Genomic DNA, 12,764 nt, shown 5'->3' with positions numbered 1-12,764 from the left:
AGTCTCATCGACTCCATAACTCGCTATCGCGTGGCAGAAAACCGCAAAGTTGACTAAATCCTGGTATTTTGCCATGCGGAAGTTGCAAGAAGAAACGACAATGTTGTATTGCAGGCGACAGTTTTTGTCGATACCAGGATCATCAAGGAAGCTGTATGGGGTGTGGTGTTCCTGTTGATGAAATAAGTAACTGTATGACTCAGATATAGAAATTTGCTTACTGGTTTGAAGTGTCGCTTGATCTCATCTACCCATTGCAAAACACAACCAGCCCGTGTAACGATTGCAATAAAACCAGATCGTGTAGGCATGGTTCTCTTCACTTGAATAGCGGCGACCAATGCCTGAGTACTTTCACCAAGGCCCATGGCATCGCAGAGGAAGCCACTTTTGAATGGTGACTTGGCAAGCCAAATTAGTTTGTCGACTCCAGTCACTTGCCAATGCTTGAGCCTTGTGTTGAGCTTATGGAAAATTTCAAGGCGTGGGCTGGAATCTGTGTTGCCGACATAACCCTACCACAAATAGTGTCAGTCGCAGCTGATATCCAGAGGCAGATAGATCCATAAGCTTACCAAGTGTTTGCTGTACTCGGAACTCGTTAAGACAAGCACAAGCTTTGGTGACGATCTTCGATTAAATCTCGTCCTTGATGAATGTGTCGCCACGTTGTGATGGGAGAGGCACATGGACCTCGACGAAGTTGTTGACAGCGGGTCCTTCGTTTGTGCCAATGATGGATAATACACTGAGAAGGTGTATATCAACACGATAGCAATGGGCTTTGTGAGATACTGTGGTACTCGCATTCGAGAGAGCGTCGTCGAGCTTCTCGAATGAGGCGTTGAAGAGGTAATGCAAGCGAACACGAGCTGCATCGATGTGGTCCATACTGGCCATTGTTGTAGGCGATTCGCGTAGATTATGCGGCGATGACGAGAAGTGAGAAATTGAAGAATGTGTGAAGATAAAGGAGGAGGAAGAAGGTTGGAGGAGGGAGAGAGACTTTATACCCAGAGCAAAGGCCGCTGCTGGAGGACGGTGAATCACGGTCACTCACCTCGATGGTTGCCTAATACCCTGAGGGAACAGTTTTTAGAAATACCAGTGATTCATAGATAACCATAAAAGAGCCCGTTTAGAAATCATCAGATGCCACTGTGATCGAAAGAAGGATAGCAGGTTATCATTTATATTCAGAGGTTATCCTAAATTTGCCCCCTTTTTAACAGAGTAAATTATTCAGTACAAAATTTTAGATAGAGTACTAGGTATAACATGTAGGTACTGATGCTCATGAAAACAAATTCAGCCATGGACAAAGTTTGACTTATGAGATTGGCCATTGCCGTATTTTTGTCACGTTTGAAAAGAAGATGGCGACCGACAATTGATTCACAGGAAAGGCAAGAAATCCTAGGATAACTATCCTAAATAGTGAAAAGATTTAGGTAAAATTATCATGGATTTAATGCAGATTAGTAGACTTTAGACTAGTTATTTTTGGCACCTGGACCTAGGGTCAGAGAGTTTCTTGCTCGCTGAGGCTAACTGACTATGAACTCTTGTGTTACAACCCTTGTTTTTCAACAGTGACACTGGTGAATTCACTAGGTGCTTCATAGCTACTCTAGTCTTTCTTGTGTTAATACTGGGGTTCGCGCCAACGACAGCCTGAGGCTGAACCTGTAGGCTCATCAAAGAGGTTAGTCGATAGTCATTCAGTCCAAATGAGATCTCTCGTTCTAAGAAAGGAGGGAAAGTGTGCGCTAGTAGAATGTATGCGAGGTCAGGACGCGAATCTCGTATATCCCTTGATTGTATTTTGTAGCATCGTAGTAGAGCATGTTGATGTGATGGGAATAAAAGCGATATGTACTCTTTGTATTGTCTTAAAATCCTACTCCTCTGACAACAAGCATATGAAACCCACAGATCTATCTCATCTCGTCACCTTGAGTTCTCTCGTGACCTAACTCTGGCACTTCTCTTTCCATAACTGTTGCGAGGCGGTAGACCTAAGCAATGAAAGTCACCGATCAAAGAAAGTGTTACGGCTTTGGTCTGTCTGTCTTCGACATATCTCCCAGTCGGTGTCGGATCATATCTTTTTTTGACACCGACCATGGTACCTATTCGATGCTTTGAGACCTATGAGCTGGCCATCATTGATAACCCTCCTTCGGCATCCAGGAAAGGTGTTGGTAGTCTCAGCAATGCCCTAGTAAAGGCGGATTCAGAAGTGAGGTTGATCGAGAATTAAATGCCGCGGGGTCTACCGAGAACGGCGTCTTGATGATCATCTTCCATACTTCTGCCACTTTCTATCTCTTTTCATCATGTGCCACTCCACTCCATACACAGCCAACAACACATACCATTAAATAGCCAACAAACTAGACCCCATCTGCCCGGGACGGATAAATATGATCATACAATGCACCCTATTGGCCAGTTGGTTAGGTCTTCGATGTAAAGAAACATGCCGAGCTTTATATCATGCCTGATTAGGTTTTGCCCACATCCCGCTTACAAGTCACTCATTTAAGGAGTAATGACAAGAGGGGAAACCCTCAGCTAGATAGTCAATACCCATTTGTAAAAAGTACATTATCCAATCATTACGCAGTTTTGTCTTGCCTATGAAAGAAGAGCTTTCTGGTCAAGGATGTGTTGACTGGGGGGGGGGGCATTATTGACCTCGCTCTGTTCTTAGTTCTGTTTCTTGCTGATCGCTGCCTCATATGATGAGGCTCGAGAGGACCGCTTGTAGATGGAAAGCAGCGGAAGTCAGGGTAAGAAGTGACCGCTGTGGTCCCAAGTAAGAAGGTAATAATAAATATGATCCTGTGATGCTGTGGTGGAATAAGGAATTCTACCTGACCCTCAGCCTTTCGACGGCTGAGGTTCATCACAAAGTCTCAATGTTCATGATAATGCCTACAAATTATCACTGATAAACCAAATTTATACTCTGGAAGATCAATATCTAATACTAAGCTGTAGGTTTTCTTGAAATTATCTGCCCTCGCTCTCTTTTTGTATCTCGACCTGCACAGAGCGTGAGGTCTTTGGGGTTGTGACCAGGGTTGAAGCATAAGTGTTGGTTGACCAATGAGGATAACTCCTAAGCGCCGCCGTTGCAGCCTGTCGCTAAACCCTACCACCCCTGAAGAACCAGGAACTTGGTATGGATTTAAACTCGCTTTGTCATTGCCTAATCAACGTCATTTGCTAGGCGCAGGCGCGCTCTTGCGCGCTCTTGACCATATCTCTTTCTTTGAACAGCAGTCAGCTCAGAGTCCATTAGTCGGTGTCACCACGGCCACAACATGCAGGGAACTTGTATCGGAAGCACTTCGCGTGACCCGAACTAGTTTTCAACGCAAACCAAAGCTCTTGTTGGTGACTAGACTAGTTACGATGCAGCAAATCTGGCTCACTAACACCCACACCGTCACTTTCGGAAGACGGACAGCTTCTTGACGGCTTGGGTCATCCGTACTCACGGCACGGTCCACCAGAGTATGCAACTCGTATCTAGTTACTTCGGAGTTCTCCTAACTTGATATGGTGACCTAGTCTTACTCTTGGGAAGGTGGGTGCTGCCCCTGCTAGGCAGTTATCACAAGAAGTGATTATCAATACATGCATGGCGATAATTTCTTTGTACCAAGACGTGTGCAAAACCAACACTTCAAACAAGGGTAATGTGTGATGAGCTTTTGTGAACGAGGACAACTCGAGCTAGTGTTATCCGTGCCGTCCCGTGCCCCATGCCTTGATGTAAGTCGAGACGTGAGAGAATTAGGGATGTTGGAGCTAGAGTACTTTCTTCTGCATCGGCTACATCTCGATTGAGAGTGTTTAGTGAACCAAACCAGTCACGGAGCCACTTTGCATGTAACTTGTTGGGTATGTATCGTGAGATGATGAGGTTGTTGTTGGACGATCTTAATCAAGGCTGCAGCTCGACTACACTCGTCTGAGAGAAATCCAGCTTGGAAGGTGTAATGCAGGTAGAATGCAGTATCAATCACTTGACTCATACGCCATGTGCCAGGGTACCTTTACGGGGTCTTAAAGGAGCAGACAGAGATGCATGATAGTGGTTGCGTGTTCGTCACCTTAAGTCGGACCGTGGCCGACCGAAACTAAGCAAATAGTTTGTACAAATATGCCTATCGAAGCTTCTCAAGCTCTACAAGCCTTGGGGGCCGTCGAAGGAATCAGGCCGCATCAAAGGCCGCCCACGGGAAGATCCTAGGGCCGCAGATGATACCAGACACACCAACACCCTCGGCTCTTCGGGGTTCAAGGGTTTGACGGCACCAAGATGTAAGCGGTCAGAGTGTGAAGAGCATGACAGTATTGCTCTTAGGAAAAGATCGGAGGAATTCATGCCAAGGGCCGTAGAGAGTGTGACGATGAGACTCTGTTGCATGCTGATCTAGTGTGTTGCCCACTTGCTTCTGAGCTCCGGGAGGTCATCCGGAATGAAAAGTACCAAGAAGAGACGCAAGGTTCGTGAAATATCATGCGCAAAACGACCCAAACCAACACAAATTAGGCCTTTGAAGACAACATCGGCAAGGGGGTTGCAGGTGTAGACGCAGGCGCAGGCGCAGACGCAGGTGCAGGCGCAAGAGGTAGTAGTAGGCGCAGCCGCAGCGGAGTTTGTCTCGTACAGAGTGGGCCAGCCGAGGGTGAAGATGTCGATTTACCAACAACCGCGCCAGAAAGGCGCCGCTGGAGTCAAATCATCGACTCATCGGCTCGAGGTTTGCTGTGATGGGTTGAGGCGCGTTGAGTTGATGTGAAGACAAGGTAAGGTACAGCCGCGCGCCATCACACCCAACCTAAGCTGCAGGAAGGTGCAGGGGTTTATCGGTCCCCGCCTGGAGAACAGACAGGGGGATGTGCGGCCGCCTACTAACACTGTGCTTATAGCGTATCCATTGGCGGTATGGACAGTGTCAATTCTATATAAGTTTTCTGTCGAAGCAACAGCTCCAAGCGCCCCATGACAGGGGTAATCGCTTCCCTGATCAAGCTCAGTCCAATCAGAGTTCAGCAATACTTTGTAGTAGGAAAGAGTTCTTCTAGTTGAAGCCATCGGACCTGCTTTAGTATGTACAGAAGGATGCCAGACGTGGTAGGTCAGCACTGTAAGGAAGGAGTTCAGATACTGCAAGGTACACGAATTATACTTCAGATCATCATTCAGCCTACAACGGCAGTTGTATTTCCACTTCACCAACAGACAGCATCCAAATGAAAGTCTCCTTTGACTTCCATGTCGATACTGGCCCGCTTCGGCATCATCACTCGACGTATAGTTTCACACCCACACAACTTTTTGATGAAGATCCCAAGACCCGGAATGGACAAACCGGCATATATTAACTTGAATATGGCATGATATGGCACGGCACAACATGGGGCACTTTGGGATAGTGGAACGCACAAACTACAGCTTTGTCACACTTCTCATCATCGAGAAGGGAATGGTCAAGCACAACCATGTGTGACAAACCTCTCCCTTCGTGCATCGAGTCATGCAGCAGCGCGGAATTGTGTAAAGCTATCCTAGACTACATGTCGTTCGTTTCCGTATGCACGACCTGATAGTCGAGAACGAGGCGCAGATAATACCATTTGTGGAGAATAGAACAAAGAGACATGACGCACAATCAGGAATCATCCCCGTCTTTACGAGATGTGGATACACGGTTGGCTACATTCTTCACACTCTCCTTGGTGATCGCTGAAGACACTTCCAGTATCAGGAACAGCCGACGTCTGCTCTCCTTGGCATCTACATGTGTTGTTGGCTTGTCGCGGGTATTCTCATGGTGTGCCTTCAGCGGCCCGCGCGCATGATTTGGCCTGCATATCCACCTAGACATCACTCCGAACAGGTCGCCTTGACGAGGTGAATTGCTCGAAGCAACAGCGTTACTTTCATCCGCCGCGTCAAACTCGGCAACGAGAGTTTGACCCGTCGATGCAAGCGCGATATGTATATTCCCACTCACATAGGCCGCTGTCATGTACTATATGCATCTCCCTAATGGTGTTGATATGTCCAAACCCTAGTGGTTGACAGGGTTCTGCAGTCTTTCTTTGTTCGCTCTCAAACACAGCTAGTACCTGACCTTTTGACCTTTGACGACCCCAGAATGACCCTACATCCCGTCGTCTACCTAATCTACATAGGGATTAATGGTCTCTTCGCGGATCATGTGCAACATCCGCTAGCTCCACAAGGCGTCTAACGCCTCTCGCGTCTTAGCTTAGCCAAGGGACAAGGAACTATGGCAGAACCTGGACCAACAGACACACGAAGGAAGAAATTTTCCTCGAGATGTGCCGAAGAACAAGTTGGTAGGTCACCAGGGAGATCGAAAGAACGTCCGGGGGCCCGCATTCATGAAAAATACCAATTTCTGTGGCGTCATGACACAAGCCGGTATCTGTTGGCCGCAATTTAAATCGACAGCGGGAGAGGCATCAATAGGAGGGTGGCAGGTATGGAGCTATCACGTCCATGTGGCAGCTGCAAAAATCGGCGACTTCGGCAAAGCCCGTCTTACTTGTTTGCTGAAACACACCAATTACCAGTGTCATATTCTCTGGCCAGGTTCAGCTTCAGTGTTCTGAAGGCTTTCGAGTAATGGATGGTAGCATGGGTACAGGCTGTCATCTGAACGTCAGGCCTGCAGCTTTACTAGTGGGAACTTGGGGCGAGCTTTCCCGCTCATTGAGCAAGCCATCAGCTTGCAAAGGAGCTTAGATCTTTGACGCATGCCTTCGATTACGGATGCAGGGGATCGTTCAACATCAGTTTTTCCAACATTTCAAGAACTTGGGCTACGAGACAGTAGCTCATTATGTTGCCCGACCTGTACTGCTCCTCGATAAAAGTTTGTACGATGCCATTACCAAACTAAACTAGTGAGTGTTCACAGGCTGCAACGTGTGACAGCCGGCCACTGCTCACGGCAGGCAATCGAGCATCAAGCAAACCGTACCCAACTACATAAAGAAATCGCAACTGCTGGCCCTTCTGACTGCGACCATGATGTTGACGACGGATTTGAGATGCATGATGGTGGTTCCCCTCAATGCAGAAGAACATGTCCGTAGAGTGTGGATGCACGATGACCCATTCTACAAAGGGCCCCATTGAAGCCAACATGCTCACACAATCTCCTTCACAGTCACACCGCGTGGAATTCTATGAGGGCTCTCAGAACTGTATCGGAGTCTAATGCTGTTGGTCTGCCCAGAACTTCCTTGTGGACTGATGTGCCTTGACGTAAGTCAACCCTTGGACCAGCCTGCCAACAGAGCGTGGTGTTGCGGCACACAAGCGACCTGATTTGGGGCTCGGAGGTTATATCTCAGTTTACAAGCTGATTGCCTCCTTTTCCAGAATTCCCCTCGCCTCTTTTCTGTGGTGTTTGCGGGGACAGAGGGCCGAGAAGAAAGGGGAGTGCCTGGCAGTACATTTTGCGCACCAACACACACCCCCTCCAAGCCTCACCCCCTGGCCGACCCAGAGCCAACTGACTAGGTAGCTAACCAACCAACCTATCTAAGCAACCTAGCTCCTGGTCTTTCAACACCTGGGAAGTGCAAACAGGACCAACAATCCGTCTTCCTTGCTCTCGTTTTGAGGGTTATTTCGACTTTCACATTGTGGAATCTCCAAGACACCTGTACACATAGTGTCATGGACAGTAAACTGCCTCGCTCAGTCATAATCGTTTCCAAACCCTCGGGACCGTGTCACCAGCTATATAAGGGCCAAGGACATCTGCCTCAATCCGATATTCACAGCTCAGACTCAACAGCACTTCAAACCACCGTTCTACACTCAATATTCCATATCATCACTCTGAAGATCTCTTCCTTTCGAGGTCTCATTGTCCTTCAGCTTAAACCCCAATCCTCAGCCATATTTTGGTGCCAACCCTCCATAGTCTACCACGGCAGCAAGCCTCTTTCCGTCAGATACACAAAGCCACACCCGTCGGGACAAGTGTGACCAAATACTCACACAAACTTCTCGGATCACGGCTGTGAACTGCCTGTCATCTCTTGAGTCAACTAGCTCCGGCTGTCAAACAAATCAATCCTCGCACAACGCCAGTTTGTTGCTATATATTGAAGTCTTTAGCTTCAACAACAGACAAAAACTCTCTTGCATTCTCTTCAAGGTTCCAACTTAAAACCATCAGCAACCATGTGCTACTGGAGAACTACTCAGCACTGGACTCAGTGTGGCTGCACTGTTTCTAACCTTGATCCTCAGCCCGGCACCTCCTGCCGATGCATGAGCAACGTCACCGATCAGGGCTCGACGACGTGGGAGGGCTACTGTGGACGCCCTCAGTGCCCTAACCCTCCTCGGGCGACCTAGTAGGTTGGTATCTGAGTTTCCCTTTGAAAGCGAGCCTCTACGCTGCAGTGCAGCTAACGAGTGTCACGTATAGCGATCCTCTATACCCTCGAAGAAAGGGAGAAAAGTTATGAGCAGATTCCTAGATCTGCAAAAGCTTTGGCTGCCCCGCGCAAGGTGGAAACGCATGGTGATCATGGAGGGGATTTCTTATATCTTTTTGGATTTGTTTCTGAATCCATAGATGGACCGTGGTATCCCTGGAGTTGTTTGGCAACAAACCCGGACTCCCAGAACAGCACAGATGAGAGGGTGATACAGTCATTTCCGGAAGTCAGAAGGCATCGTTTTGGTTATTTTCGTCCTGTTCTTGTTCTTATTCTTGTTCTTATTCTTCTTCTTCTTCTTCTTCTTTTACACTTATCTATCTACTTTCCTTGATAGTTTGAATTGCATCTTTACTTTATCTCACAAACCGTTTTGACATGCATGGGTTAGGTGCCCCTTGCTTGATTGAGTTGAAAGGAGTGTGATTGGGGCGTGTGAATAAGAAATGACCAGGATCCCATGTATCCGCTGCACTTAGGCGAGATTTCGAAGAACTGGGGTATCCTCGCTAATAGCCTTAACTTTTGCTTTTACTTGGTGGACAAATGCTGACCTGTCTTATTCTCGATCTTATTTCTCGCATGATATTATACATTGTATTCCTATATGTTCCAATGGAAGTCAGGTTGAAGTTGGTTTAAGTTTGCCCCCACTAACAGTCACACTGATCCTCTGGCCCAATCTGCGACCCCCTACGCCACGCTACGCCACGGCCATAACAGCGGCCCTAAAGAAAGCCACGACCAACCCATCAACGATGCAGCAAAGGAATATGTTTCGATATATCTTATTCTACAGCCTCATTGTGGGTTCTGGAGAGATGAAAACGCCTCGTGGGCGTCTATGAGGACTGTGCACGAGGTTTGATGTCACCGCCTCTCAAGGTCTGAGCTATGGATCTATACGGAAAGGAATGTCCGTGTAAGTCAGCCTCTTGCATAGATGCTACCAACGGCATCGTGAGCCGTGCATCAGAGATCCTTTGACTTAGTCCAATTTGATATGATCCTCCTGTTCCTTCTAGTAGCGGTTGAGGTAAGGCAGAGTTCAGGGAGATCTCTCACTGGGAGAATCTGTCACCACGTAGACTTTTAAGCGCCCAATATCTATCTGCATGTACTAGACTAGTCTCAGCCCTCCGGCCTAGTGCAAGCTGAGTCCGATTCATGTAGATTTTAGTTAGTCGATAGTTATTCAGTCGGTGAGCAGTAAACTATTCCTTTCTGACTCTTTCTCCGTTGGTTATTAGTACAGAGATGGCGTCTTCTCTTCTTCTTTCACTTCCGGTCGACCAAGCTACCTGGGCAATTCGATTAATTATTAAACACCCCTGGCCCTGTTGGTGTTGGGTTGGGTGGAGTTGAGACGAGCAGCTGTGCGTGCAGACGTCACTGATCATGTGACATGGTTTCATCGTATCTCATTGCTGGGGTGAGCGAGTCTTGAGTAAAACCAACTCATGAACACACAGCACTCAATTCAATTGTTACAAAGAGTAGTTTCTTGATGATTGAAATCTTGAATCAACTTGTCTGTCAATTCTCTTTCTGCCGATTTGGACACAAGGGCCAAATGCAGGTCGTGATACCCGCAGTGTTTTACCCTCCTAGCGAAGGAACTTAACCTTGTCAATTGCAACAGGCCGTATTTACTACCCTTCAAACTCTGGCAATCTGCAACCGAGACTTTTCTCATCTTTGCTTCTATTGTTGGTAGTCGTACAGTATCAGTACAACTGCCAAAACTCAGTACACCCCGAAAATCGTCACACAGCAACACCCGCCTGACTCAAAAGAATAAAAAAACTCTCCGGCCCGTATGATACAAACAGTCAACATCTTCAGGAGATGTAACCTCCACATCTCGCTTGTAGTAAATGCCGTTGTCCTCCCGTTCCCCTTCGCGATCCGCATTATACGGGACGTGACGTGCCGGCCCACGACACGACCACCTCCATCTGTAACTATCCCCGTTCTCATCACATTGGCTTATGCCGCCTGTTGGTGAGAACTCCGAAAGATATTTCACATGGGTTGAAATTGTGGTGCAGTCTAACAAGGCTGGCGAACCTCTTTCGCATCGGGTCGATGATGAGTCTTGCTCTGCTTCAGTTGAAGGCGAGAAACCACATCTTTCGGCTACTGATTCACTGACCATCTGGACACTGGCGCTAAAGCTGTACTGACATGGGTGTTTCCAACTCTGGTTGTAGCAACTCTGGTTGGGAATGAGAGATGTATGTGATTTGTCTCTCAACTTGAAAAGTTGATAGAGAATCCGTAGTTCCTGGAGAAATGGATAATTTATGAAGCAAGCGCCACATAATCGCAATGGCAAGACTACCCTACCTCAGATCCAAGTTCATACCAGAGAATGATTTCCTCTCTCCCATTCTTGTTACCATCGAACAACTGTGCAAATCTGTTTACCACACCTTCTCTGATAGCGCTAACAGCAGAGCCAGATTCTGGTAGGTGTCATCTATCCAACAGTATCTTCCCTTTCTTTTCTGGCTTTTTGGCAATTCTCTCAGAGGGTCCAAAATGCGGTCTTATGTTCCTCCCCCGGGACATCTGTGATCTATCCTATTAACCACCGTCACATTCCTCTTTCATACCTTGTCTCTTACTCTCCCCTTGTGTTCAGATATCATTTGCTCTTCCTTCTATATACTGACAATTAAATAGCATTCATCAAGATGGTAGACGTCGAGAGAGGGCAATCTGATCTCGACCCCTACTCTCCGAGTATGGGAGAGTTTGGTGGCAAGATCAGAAACTGTCACGACGCATCAATGGCCCGATCTCGGGTCCAGAGTGTCCTTGCCAACTACAACCAGATGCGTCTCGACATGCCCAAGACGATTCAGCTAAAGGTCGCCAGGTTTCTCAGGCATGAGAAATGGGTAGACAGCCCGCGCAACCTTAGCCAATCTCATCAATATAAAATGCTAATAGGACAAGGACGCTCAAAAGTTCTGAATTTCTCAGCCTGGTTGGTTGTGGCGGCTATTTGGCCATCCCACCTGCGCGTCCTTGGCATCGCAGACGAAATGTCACGGTTTTGGGGGCAGAGCTTCCCTGATACACGACCTTTCTTCCCAAAAAACGTCTCAGAGGAGGAGGCACTCATCAAGTACGATGGAAATTTTGTGCAGGGGGACGAGTACCCCCTCTCGGATGCTGGCGATGGAATTCCCAGAGACAAGAACAAAGAGGATAATGGGGATTGCAATGAAGACGGAACCGATCATCCCTCCAAGCGCAAGTCTAATTCGGGCGATATTTTCAACAGGGTCACAAAAAGGCACAAGGTTGACCGAACTACCGCTTTGTCCAACAATGCCATCCCAGAGCCGTCCAATGTGCAAACGACCCCAGGTGTTGAGGGCATGGAACAAGGCAGAATTACTTATCTCAGAAGGAAAATCATGGCACGGGACGAACTTATCAGCGAAAAAGACGAAGTCATCAAACAACAAGACGCGCAAATCAAGAAGCTGGAGCGTCGACGTCATCGAAGGTTCAAAGAAGGAGACGAAGACTTCAGAAAGCTCTTCGATCGTGTCGGAGCGCTCAAGGCAAACCTCAAGGATGCGGCCGAAAAGGAACACGATCTGCAGACGTATGTTCGGCAACTGGAAGATCACATCAAGAATCGAGATGAAGAAATCGAGAGGCTCTCTGATCGCAACAGAAAGATTAAGGCAAAACACAAGGGCATGGATCGCAGTCGGCAGACGTATGTTAAGGAACTAGAAGAGCTGATCAACATACAAGGCGAAGAAATCGAAAAACTCTCTGATGGTAACTGAACGCTCGAGGTAAAGGTCAAAGAGACGTCCGACACGGAGCAGGAGTAGCAGGCGTATATTCAGCAATTGATTATGAGGCTGAAGGGGTGGAAAGTCCGCCACAGGAACAACCATCAGACCTCGACATGATAATCAGTTCCTTTGGGAACAGTCACGACAACACAATGAACGAGACGAAGGCCGAGTTAAAGGATGGGCGGTAATGATGTCCAGATAATGAATCTCAGGGCGCATACCGGAACTTCAAAAGTTGCCACCGTCTGAAAGATCTCATAGAATCATACAGCTAAAACTTATTGCAATATGCCTTTCCTATGCTGTAGCGATCACAGGGCTTGGCCGTGTTGTTGTTGCGACAGCCATCGTCTTGATAGGGGATGTTGATGATCAAGTCAGAAAGTGAGTCTCATGTGATAGTGCTAAGACTTGGAGTAA

General features: G+C 47.5%; 5 protein-coding genes across 5 annotated transcripts; 4 read left to right on the top strand and 1 right to left on the bottom strand.

Moving 5' to 3' along the window:
* Positions 1-636: 636 nt before the first annotated feature.
* Positions 637-900, bottom strand: FOIG_01439 (uncharacterized protein; the record flags this gene model as incomplete). The annotated part of the gene is made up of 1 exon (XM_031198315.1): positions 637-900. The coding sequence occupies one exon, from the start codon at positions 898-900 to the stop codon at positions 637-639; it is 264 nt and encodes an 87-aa protein (XP_031074082.1).
* A 1,225-nt stretch (positions 901-2,125) lies between these two features.
* Positions 2,126-2,263, top strand: FOIG_01438 (uncharacterized protein; the record flags this gene model as incomplete). Its single annotated transcript, XM_031198314.1, has 1 exon — positions 2,126-2,263. One exon carries the CDS (start codon positions 2,126-2,128, stop codon positions 2,261-2,263), a length of 138 nt encoding a protein of 45 aa, XP_031074081.1.
* Positions 2,264-4,496: 2,233 nt separating this feature from the next.
* FOIG_01437 (uncharacterized protein) lies at positions 4,497-4,792 on the top strand (the record flags this gene model as incomplete). The annotated part of the gene is made up of 2 exons (XM_031198313.1): positions 4,497-4,523; positions 4,571-4,792. 2 exons carry the CDS (start codon positions 4,497-4,499, stop codon positions 4,790-4,792), a joined length of 249 nt encoding a protein of 82 aa, XP_031074080.1.
* Positions 4,793-7,362: 2,570 nt separating this feature from the next.
* Positions 7,363-9,115, top strand: FOIG_01436 (uncharacterized protein). The gene is made up of 2 exons (XM_031198312.1): positions 7,363-8,431; positions 8,502-9,115. Exon 1 carries the CDS (start codon positions 7,739-7,741, stop codon positions 8,051-8,053), a length of 315 nt encoding a protein of 104 aa, XP_031074079.1. The 5' UTR covers positions 7,363-7,738; the 3' UTR covers positions 8,054-8,431; positions 8,502-9,115.
* Positions 9,116-11,213: 2,098 nt separating this feature from the next.
* Positions 11,214-12,329, top strand: FOIG_01435 (uncharacterized protein; the record flags this gene model as incomplete). Its single annotated transcript, XM_031198311.1, has 1 exon — positions 11,214-12,329. One exon carries the CDS (start codon positions 11,214-11,216, stop codon positions 12,327-12,329), a length of 1,116 nt encoding a protein of 371 aa, XP_031074078.1.
* Between the last annotated feature and the right edge of the window lie 435 nt (positions 12,330-12,764).

The sequence above is a fragment of the Fusarium odoratissimum genome (assembly GCF_000260195.1).
Source record: "Fusarium odoratissimum NRRL 54006 unplaced genomic scaffold supercont1.1, whole genome shotgun sequence".
Classification (NCBI taxonomy): domain Eukaryota; kingdom Fungi; phylum Ascomycota; class Sordariomycetes; order Hypocreales; family Nectriaceae; genus Fusarium; species Fusarium odoratissimum.
The sequence above is the reverse complement of the archived record's forward strand: the minus strand, read 5'-3'. Positions and strand labels throughout refer to the sequence as shown.